Source organism: Sprattus sprattus (genome assembly GCF_963457725.1).
Source record: "Sprattus sprattus genome assembly, chromosome: 8".
NCBI lineage: Eukaryota > Metazoa > Chordata > Actinopteri > Clupeiformes > Clupeidae > Sprattus > Sprattus sprattus.
Window position 1 is genome coordinate 15198555 of NC_137927.1, and position 11624 is coordinate 15210178.

At 41.3% G+C, this 11624-nt stretch overlaps 1 protein-coding gene across 1 annotated transcript; it reads right to left on the reverse strand.

Annotated features, from left to right (window-relative positions):
- Nucleotides 1-4240: 4240 nt before the first annotated feature.
- Nucleotides 4241-6155, reverse strand: kcng4b (potassium voltage-gated channel, subfamily G, member 4b; the record flags this gene model as incomplete). Its single annotated transcript, XM_080844152.1, has 2 exons — nucleotides 4241-5128; nucleotides 5397-6155. 2 exons carry the CDS (start codon nucleotides 6153-6155, stop codon nucleotides 4241-4243), a joined length of 1647 nt encoding a protein of 548 aa, XP_080700278.1.
- Between the last annotated feature and the right edge of the window lie 5469 nt (nucleotides 6156-11624).

Genomic DNA, 11624 nt, shown 5'->3' on the forward strand with positions numbered 1-11624 from the left:
TGACACATAATCATCTTCCTGCTGTACCGCTAGGTCTCCATGATCAGAGGTTGCTACGTCACACCACTCAAACAACCTGAGATGAAAAGGGTGGGTTGCTCTATATTTTATTCTATTCTGACATGAGTCATTTTAGTGACATGTGATAAAGTCCTAAAAGTGGAGGCGCAGCTCACTATGAGTTTTATTAAGATAGTAAGTCGATTGAATCTTTATTCTACAAACATTTCCTCACTTTTCCATTTTTTGCATCTAGATTGTGTTGCTTCTTGCTCTTATGCATTTGATGAAGACATCCAGTTCAAAGATGAAATGTTTGAGCTCAAGAACAGCGGATAAACTGATGGGAGGTTGGCTCCGTGAAACGGCCTCTCCTCATTCAAAACACCCTCCCTCTGACTACGCCAACCGCTCTGTCTCCCCCTGGCAATACAGGTAAGAATGACACCTCAAAGCTATTAACAGATGACTTCCTGGTCTGAACGCTTAATCAAATGCAATAATTTCCTTTCCCAGAGTCTATCATGACAAAGACAGATTTCCGTCTAATATATATGTTGCTGACTGCAAGTTTGAGGGATGTATCATCAATGGATTGGAGGACAAAAGCTTCAATTCGGTTCAAGTGTTCCAAACTAAGATGGTGTTGAAAAAAATGCCTTGTCCATCAAAGCGGAGGCGATACTATTTTGAAGTAGGCTATGTGCATGTTCCTGTGGCATGCACTTGTGTTGTTCCTCGAAAGTACTTACTTACTTCCAAGTGATGAATGGAATTCTTTCATCAGTCTCTGGTATTCTTGTATTCAAGAGCTTAACTAATTTTGTATCCAACTACTATCCACTGTATAGTATGTGCTTAGTCAACTTATATTACTCTATAGAGGACATTTCTGTTCTCTACAGATGATTGTATTCAGTCAGTATTGTATTTTTTTTATTTACCCTCACATTATTTGTTGCAGTCATGGCACCAAAGTGAATGTTGTTTGCATTCTATGCAAATTCAGAGTATAGCAACAATGCTGTGTAATTGTTTCTTTTTAGTTTTTTTACTCGACAAATTTGAATAGTGACGTGTCCAATTATACTTAAAGGTGCAGCCAACAACTGACGTTCTCTAAAAACCTGTATTTGGGTAAGACCTGTAAGAGAGTGAAACAGTCCTCACTGTAAAACATCTCTTGAGCTGTGGCAATGCTTTACAATATTGCCTGGAAAACCTACTGAAAATGAGCTACTGTGAGTTAAATACCCATCACAATCCACCCACTCCGATAAGCTATGTTCTGATGTAATGTTACTCAATGACTCCACCTACTGTACAAGCCACAAACATCTGATTTGATGGCAGTTGGGTTGCCTCATAGCAACAAAGACAACCCAAACAATCATTTTAAAAGGCTGTTATTTCCCCTGGATTTGGAAATAGCATTAGTTTACAATCTAAAAAGCCAAACTAGTATTTTAGAAATAATTATGCAAATACCTCTAACTTGCTAAATTTTCACTTGCAGATATTGTAAACGCACAAACTGATATTATTTGTTACATGTTTGGAAATACCAGGAACACTGAAATATTATTGAACTATTACCGTACATTTTTACCACTACTACCATGAAGAGCCAGTTAAGGATAATAGTTAAGGATAATTTATTATAATGTAATGCACAGCTATGTCACTTGTCATTTAAACGCTGGAAAAACATACTAGCATTACTATTATAATTTTGAAGTAACAAACAATTGGCTGGAAAGAGTTTCCAAGAAATACTAAGTGTTAAATCATTAAAATATGATTTATTTCTGTAATATTTCAACAATGGTGCCCTAGAAATGTCCACCTATTGACTATCATTTTCTTTAAAGCTCTTTTAAAAACCTCACATGTGTTATATGGGAACTTGAAAAGGACAAAAATGTAGACTTATAGTTATAGTCATTAAGTGCACATTTACTTAATGGTAATAATAGGTTAGATTAGAGTATTATGCTGTACACAAGTGTAGGTCTATGGTTAGCCTTCGAGATCCTTTCTTGATCAAATGAGTGTGCCAAATGTGCATGATGACAGCCTGGAAGGATTCATGACAATGTAACCATGATTTTGAATAAAGTTATCACTCAATCTACTTGACCCATGTTCGTTAATTTTCACTCATTTCACGTCCATCTGTATTTGGTCTGCAGTTTTTCTTAATCCTCTTTGAGTTGGCAAGCTAGCCATGATTCCATTCCTCTATTCCTGTTTAATTTACTTAGCGATACCTAGTTCCTTCCCGCAGCACATCTGCACCAAAACCCTGGTTGTTGTGCCCTGGTTGACATAGCGATAGCGGTCATATGGGACAGAGCTAATATAAGGGAAATGGAGGTTCGGCTGGCAGTATCTGTTATGTCCCATGTGCAAACCCAGGTAAACATCCTCTATGTGCACAGCTTTGACAAGCTTGGCCACTTTGGTTGGCATAATAATGATGTCCATGGAAAATCTATGGCCCAACCCAAAGGCACAGGGTAGGCCTCGACAGGTAGAAAAAAAAATATCCTGGCATTCTTTATCACAAGCCCTGAGGTGAAATTATTATGAATGACTGTTTTCACCTGTCAGTTCTGTGAGTGGGGTAGCATAATTATTATTACACCTTTGCTGACATCACTTATTCTACAGTAAGAAAAGCAAAAGAAATATCTGCACTCTCTGTTTCCCACTCTATCCATGGTTCACTACCGTAACTCTTTGTTTCCCACTTTGTTGCGTCACTCTATCCATGGTTCACGGAGCTGCTTGTGAACGATCTCAGGAAAATCAAGGGCATCCTTCTCCAAAAAAGAAATGTAATGTAATGTTTTCCAAAGTGTGTCACCTGGCCTAGAGTGATCACTGATGATATGAATGAATATTAATGAAAGGTACAGTCCGCAATTCTAATCCCATACCATTTTTGTCAAATTTAGCAATGGCTCCTTATGGTCCTCTAGCTGTGCGTACAGTGTTTGAGCTCAAACTGAGTCTTGTGTTCGTACACAGTCCTGACTCTGTCATTGGGAAACAAACATAGGACCTAGGACCGATCCATAAGCAATCCCAGCCAATCAACACGGTACTTCAGGAGCACGCAAGGGAGAGGTGTCGTTTGATTGACAGATGAGCTGAAATATCAATAAACTCTTGTGAAACCGAACCCGAATCACAGACTGTATCTTTAAATAAAAAACGATAGTATTCACAAAAGACTGGTTTGGAGGTCCCTGAGAAATTATCAATCAAAACAGTTAAAACATACATAAAGCACATTTCATAGAAGTGTCCCACTAAACATTTATTTCAAAAACATGAAATATACATGAAAGTGCAGATGCACTTGAGACCCTTTCTGCTCCACATTCAGTTGCCATAGAACAGGCCCCTGAGGGGAAAAGTGCCTTTAGGGTTCTGCATCTTTCCACGTTACCATAGCACAGTCTGACAAGTGAAGTGGAAAGAGAGCTGTATCAATATAATACATTTCAGCTTTTCCACACTGCTCTTTAATTAAGAGTGTCTGAAGGACTTGCCTCTTTGGAACTCTAACCGTGTTCCATGGCTTTCTCATAACCACAATCATCTATTCATTTATTCAGTGTTAAAGTTTTCAAAGCAGCAAGACACATTGTTTTTATGCAACAGTTCAAATCAGTGATGTAATATCTAAAAAAAAAACACTGCTGTTGTAAATGACTGAGGAACCATTGGGGCCAATCCACAAGCTAGGGAATACCCCCAAGCTCTTTTACCTGTTTGGTTTGCGCTTCTTGCCACCTTCAAGGCTATTATGATTTGTTTTCATTAATATAATATTACATCATATTCTGAAACATATTCGGAAATCTTAACCACACAAGTAGTCAAAAAATGCAAGGTGTAATATTTAAAAAAAAAAAAATCTGCATGTAAATGTTAGAAAGTATTAATGCAGTGGAAGTAATAATGGACTTTACATACTGCAAATGCCAAACAATACTAAAGTAGGAGTATACAGTATATGCTGTCAATATTAATACAGTGTTTCTGCACTCAAAGACCTTAGGCAGGACTATATGGGTGAAAAGGGTAAGATCAATGCTCAGGGAAAGTTTCAAAGTCAGTTTTGTTGATTGAGCCAATGTCCATGAAACTACAAGCCATATGTATATAAAAGCACATGCTCAGACATGTCCAGGTATACTGGAGTCTTTAAATAGTGAGAATGACCGTTTTAGTGGCCTGATGGGAGTGGCTGATAGTCGCTTGGGGCCTTCCCATTCTCCCAGTGGCCCACAGCATTGTCTTCATCCTCCCAGTCTGGGAATGGAGGGGCTTGGAATCTCCCTTCCGCTCCCTGCATGTTTTCAGAGGCTAAGGCTGCCAGAGTGGCGATGCGCTCCTCCTTCAGCTCTGCCTTGTATATCATCTCATGCTCCAGCTTGAGCTCCTGGTAGGAGCGGGAGAAGCGGTGGAAGATGGAGGTGGCCGGGAAGGCCATGATGAGGATACCGCTGAGGATGCTGCTGAACGCCACCACCTGGCCGGGGAGACTGTTGGGCACCATGTCGCCGTAGCCCACGGTTGTCATGGAGATGATGGCCCACCAGTAGGCGGCGGGGATGCTGGTGAAGCCCTGGGCGCCCATGCCGGCTGTGGAAGTGGTGGGCGCTGAGCCCAGCTCACTTTCGGCCAGGTGCACCAGTGGCGAGAAGAATACCACGGCCACGCACAGAAAAAGCAGCAGCAGGCCGAACTCGCGCATGCTACGCTGTATGGTCAGGCCCAGTGTCTGCAGGCCCAGGGAGTGGCGCGCCAGACGCATTACATAAAGGATGCGCAGGGCGCGCAGCATGCGCAGGATGAGGCTCAGCTTGTCCAGATAACCTCGGCCGCTCGTGCTGCCACTGGTGGCTTCGTCCTCCAATGGGTCGTTGTCGTCGACCATCAGAGAGATGTAGTACGGAAGGATGGCCACCACGTCGATTATGTTGAGTGGCCCGCGGGCAAAGGCCAGCTTGCTGCGTGCTTGGATGAAGCGAAGCACAAACTCCAGAGAGAACCAGACCACACAGATGGTCTCTATTATAAACATGAGCTGACACTTCTGAAAACACTCACCCTATGCAAGAGAAAGAAAAACAGGGTTATATTAAAAACATGAAGGACATGAACAGCATACAGTAGAGCCTGTTATGACTAAAATGTGCTTCTCAATGAAGCACCTATAACTACATGATTTCGAGTATCATTTCAATTAGCGTGTAAATTGTACAGTGTTGTCAAGTCGAAAACGCTGTAGTATACTGTAAAAAACCTTGACTTTCTGAATATCACTGACACGTATTTGAGCCAGAGCAGTGTGATGAATAAACTCCTGCTTCCCTCACCCTTCTCTCCTCCTCTCTGAGGTCTGGCATGGAGGTTATGCACAGGCTGATGACTGTCACAGCAATCATCACCACTGACAAGAGGGCGAAGGCCTTCCCCAGCCAGCCCGACTCAGGGTTTTCCACCATGTCCCTCAGCATGCTCATCACCCTCTGGCACCCCCTCTCTGCCTGCAGGGGGCGCTGTAAGAGGGCCAACCTGCGCTGCCGCAGCTCCTCGTCCCGTCGCTTTCTCTCGGCCACCTCCTCGACGTGGGTCATCATGCTGCGCCGGCAGCAGCGCTCCATGTGGCACGGGTCCACGCCCCAGTAGTTGAGCTCGTCCCAGAGTGACACGGCGCAGGCCTCCCGCAGCAGCCGCAGCTTCCCTGCCGCCAGGAAGTTGAGAATGACGCGGAACGCCGCCGAGCTGCGGTCGAAGAAGTACTCGTGCCGCACCTCGTCATAGTCGTCGCACAGGCGGCAGATGTCATTGTGGCTGCTGCAGAAGCGCAGCTGGCCCAGGCGTGTCAGGGGGAACTCCTCCAGCGTGCTCCAGGGGAAGGTGTAGCGGTCGCCCCCCACGTTAATGAGGGCCAGCTGGGCATGGTCTACCTTGGCGGAGGCCTCAGGCTCTCGGAGGAACTGAGCCCGCTTGTAGTAGACCCCTTTAATGGTCTCTGTCTCTGGGATCTCGGTGAAGAAGCGGTCGAGGCTGCTGTTGTCTGTGCTGACTGAGAGGTTGCTGAAGTCACGGTTGGCATTGCTGATAATGGGCATGGTGCTGGTGGTCGAATGACCGCGTCTGTGTTCTCAGTCAGATGAGATCTATGCTGGACTAGGAGACCAAGACCGGATTAAAGTATTAACACTAACATTTTACAGATTCTTCCTACCAAAAGCCATATTTATCATATAGACACAGCATCATTGTGAAATGAAAGATACACTATACCAGAGCACTAACACAATCAGGTGTGGGTGTGCACAGAGACATTAACCAAGAGGGTAAATGAAGGCTAAGTAAAGAAAAAAAGATTGATCCTATGAGGATTCAATTGTGTAGAACCTAAAAGAACTCTTAAATAATATTTTTTAGTTGTGGCTAAAAAAATACTGACACATTTTGCCATACAATAAATGCAAATACACACCACGAATGCAGCACAGACCGACATCACTGAAAGTCAGATGTTGAAAGATACAATAACAGAAGTACCTTGAGAGTTTTGTGATGTTTCTCAAGCAGTATGTTAACTAAGGAAGTTCGTACCACAGAGAGGCAGATAACCTTCTGAACACGTGTGTCAATACATGCATTCGCCTACAACTAAAAAACATTAAAATATCCACATCATTGTAGCAAAAAAAAACATATCGTAGTAGACACAGAAAACAACAAACACAATTGCCAAGAACTAAACCTCCTTCCCTCTATAACTCAGGTGTTTATGATTATTATGCAATTACAGTAATTATATCACTCAGATCATTATATGACATAATGGTCTTTCAATCCAATGTGCAATATCCACTTTTTGCTTTCAAAAACGAAGATGGTTATACAATGATTATCTTATTCTTATGCCATGATGCCAGCTTTAACACTACTCCTGTCCATTCAAATTCTCAGTTTCGAGCCTTGGTTTATTTTCTGGCCATGCAAACGGAATAAATTCATTATAAACAACAGGATAGAGCACGCAGAAAAAAATCTACCTGCAGAACTGCAACTGATTTATATATTTCACATTTCAGGTTTTAACCACAAGTACATATTGCACCATAAAATTAAACATTGAACACATATCAACAACATAGGCAAACCAGTCTTTTTTCTATTACATCACTAACCCACTAAATTATATACCTTTAGCCTATTTATGTAGGGCTGTGTTTGTTTGTAAATAGTGTTTGTCACATACTCAATTTCATTTTGTGGGTAGGCTATGTGGTCATGTGAAGAACTGATAAATAGACAACTGTCGTCCACACTACACTTTTGTTCCGGGGTGGGAAACAGCACGTTAAAGGCTTTCAATGTCAGATGTCGCTTAATATTTTGCCTAAACTGAACAGTTAGAAAGCCTTTTGTTTAGTTTACTACATGCCACCCTGTTGTTTGTTAGCTATTTGGCTCGATAGTTTTAGAAGATATTCAAGAATGTGTCAGACTCATAGAAAACAGATTTTCTATTTAGTGCAAAAGTGAAGTTGTTGCCTCCTTAAATAGTAAGTTTCTACGTGTGCAAATTCAAAGTAACACTGAACAAACGGATTGTCCTGGCCAATATATATCTCCCATATATTACAATGTACATAGAATAATGGCTTAACTTTTGTCCTTAAAATGTCGGACTGTGAGACCAATTAACAGGATATTTTCTCAACACATCTACATAAATTCAATCTGGGTGAAACTAAATGAGCAGAGATAGAAACGATTGTGTAATGGATATTTCAGTACTTACGGGTCAGACGCTGTTAAGCATAGCCAGAACCGTTCAGAAGTAGCCTACCTTATTCAGCAAATCACAGATGAATATCCCTTGGAGATGAGCAACATCTCAGAGACGGGAGATGCAAGGTAATCCCGAATCAAGAGATGTGTGACTTACCTGAATGCTTTTAGGAAACACTCCTTCAGTTTCGATGGGGGAGGCAGGTTAACGCACCAACTGTATTTGAACCTGTTGTTCTATTTTATGAAACTGTGCCACGTAGTCTACATGGTGATCAAAACTAATCTGACTCTCTCATCAACATCCACTAAGTTATTGGTTCTCCCTGCCCGGGTTCAGAGAGAGGAACACATCCGCGCATTCCGAATGGCCAGGGATAAAACCGATTATCCAACGGTGTCCTCCAAAAACCCACCACTGTGTCATCTGGAGGGTTGTGTGTGTGTGTGTGTGTGTGTGTGTGTGTGTGTGTGTGTGTGTGTGTGATTGCGTGGTGTGTATGCGCGCGCGCGTAACAGTGATAAAACAGAGAGACACAGAGTGTGATCAGTAAGATTATGCACACATATTTTACTGCATTTAAATATGAATCATAGCCTAAAGTTACATGACGAAATTGTCATTTATCAGGGAATTTCTTTATGGCGCAATCACCATACAACTTCATATTCCAGATAATTCAATTCAATAAATCAATTGGTAACAATATCAAAACGTTAAAAAGACAACAAATGTTTACACCGTTCGTAATGACTGTGTGCCTATTTGACTATGCATCCTTATGCCACATGTTTCACAAGTATACTGAAGTGTTGAACAATGGCAACAGATGCATACTATGTTTTGTAATAGTTGAATGGTAATCACTTCACTCCTGATCCTGTGCCTGATTCATGTCAGCCAGGGATTACGAGTAATCTCTCAGACGGATGATGATATCTGAACAGCTTGGTCCTGGGTAGTAACCAGTCTTTCAAGTCACCATTGCTGGATAGCATCCATGAAGCTCAACTGACAGTGTGAACTTCATTCTTTAACAAGCCCAGTTTGCTGTAGGTGATGATGAGTGCTGGTTTTCCTCCAGTTCCCTCCAGTCCACATTTTCAAAAGGTAACGGTGTGGGCATAGGGTAGATTAGGCATAGATCATTTCAGAAAACTGTGAAAAAGAACTGGCCTCTCTGTTTACTGTGAAGCAAACATGTACTTTAACATTCAATGGAAGCTGGAGCCTATCACTTTTTAATGGCTGTTTTTCATGTTAAAACCTCCTTGACATCCTCTGGCCTATTTTTACGCGACTTGGGTTACCTGTAATGGGATGTGGCAGCCACACATCAGAAAACTTGAGAATGTTCTCAGCTAGAGTGCTTTGCTTACACCTCCCATCTAGGCCATCCTTTGCCCACCCCCAGTCCTCTCTGGTTTCAAGAACAAAGCCACAGAAAGTCCTTGTGAGGATGAAAGATACCCATCAACTAAAATTACAAAACACATTTCCATTCTTCTGCCTTACATGCATGGTGGCTGGAAAGGTCAAAGGATGAGATGTAATTTAAACCCCAAACAGTTAATAAAGTGAATAATAAACAGTACACCACCATTGTGTAGAGAGAAGTGAAGAAGAAGAGATGGTGAACTGTTAGAGTAGAGATGATGAACTGTTTGGACTGCTTGTTTGAAAAGAGAAATGACCTTAGTGGGTGAAAATTAAATTCATGACTCACTTATAATGTAATGCATTTCCCTTCCTTTACTGTGAGAAATATATGCCACCCATCAAACAATGTTTGTAGAACAATTATGCCATTCTCTATATCCCAGGTCTGCGAGTTGTAATTTAATCTATCAGTATTGGCATCCCTGGTCAAGGGTGCTGTCAGTCTTTAATCAATTTCAAAGTCTAATCAATGGTGTGGATGGCATTTTCTTATCTGGGTTTCCTCAAGTGTTCTGTTAATATTGTATGAGTTCAACACATCCTGTGCAGCTAATTTTCCACGGAAACAAGATAGGATCAATACGAGGAGAATAAGGAGAAAGGTGGTGAGATAAATATTTTTGTCCCATTATTGAAAGAGAAATGGAAATTGACAGTGCTTTCACCCCCTACCAATCTTCCCCAACAAATGTAAATGGAAGACGCTTAACAGTTGAAAGTGGTTTTTAAATCAATCTTACTTTCAAGTCAAGCAACCTAAAATAAGTTCAAGAAATGGATAGGAAGAATGTTAATTAAGCATATATTTAAAATATGAGTGAGATGTTGTCTGGGAAGCAGTTTCACAGATTAGATTGTTGATTTAAACCTACTTGCCAATTCTGGGAGCAATTGGATTGATTATATACATGTCTTGTTTGCAAAAGAAGTTGGCTAGATTGGTCTAAAATTCTCTGGAGAAAGCAGCTTTTGGTTGTAAAGGCTATTCCACCAGCCATATGGGTCTTGTTTGAGAAAACATATCCTGTCTGGTGTGGTGCAGGATCTGTGAATGTGCAAGAAAAAAAGAAGAAAGACTCAGTCCTATGACAATCTACTATCCTGATAGAAAGATATAATGTAATAATAATAATACATAATAGCTGCCTGCCTCTATGGGATTGGGAAAGAACACTGCAGTACTGGTGTATTTTATTACTTATTTATTACAAAAATATGCTTTTACAGTTTCGACTGGTGAGTTCTTGACAGCCAACCACTGTTACATAAACACATCATTCAATACTGGTTCACACGCAGCATGCCTCCCAAATAGTTTCAGCACAGTGACTATCAATGATCAATGTTGCATCTGATGTATCAATGATGTGCTTTTATAAAACCTATTGACTTGAACATGCTTAATGTTTTCTCCAATAATGACTATGTCTCCATCTGTTGGTGGAATTTAGGCCATTGATGTCGTTCAGCTTGCAGGCCTGTGTGACCCAGACAGTACACTTGGTACCACCACTGTGATCTCGCCCAGTGTCACAGAACTGGTTTAGCCAGAGGGTCGAGCTTAGAGGGTAACCTTCAGCCAGTTAGAATCAACTGTTCTGGTGACAAAAGGTTTGTTTCACTTAGGCTGCATTCAATAATGCATCAGTGTGGCCAATCAATTCAGCTTTTGGTTACTGTGGTCATCGGTCTGGAGTTGTTTGCAAAAGCCAAAACTGAGCACCATGAAACAAGATGTCTGTGGCTAGTTTTGTACTTACTGGGCTGAAGAAGCTAGCATTACCCATTAAATGAATGGATGTGGAACTTGATGTGCACTCTCTCCAGGTCTTGTACCTCCATGGTTTCAGGCGATAGATACAGGTTCAAAGATGAGCAATCTTACAGACAACCACAGCAGCAAAGGCCTTGCAATTATTATTGAATGTTTAACATCTCCCTAATTCACCATTGCATGACAGATTGTGAAATGGCCAAAGGCATTTAGACAAAATGAGATGTTGAACAATCCACCAGCTGTTTCATCAGCTAATGGTCTTCATCACACTGTGTGTTTTGAGAGAAATTCCATGATAATTTAATGGTTTGTTACTTTGTATAGATTGATTCCATTAGATATTTGTATAGGTTTCCATGGAAATCGTTTATTGTATCAAGGACCAGAGTTCAGTACCAGGTCCATTGCAACCATTAAACTAACCATTATAATCACGAAAATGATTACAATGTTGTGATGGTTTCTATTTCTAGAATCCCTTACCATACCATTTGTATGCCTTTTTGTGTCACGCGCGTAAACGGTGTGGAATGTATGCGTCACACAAAACGTGATGCGTAAGGGCATTGC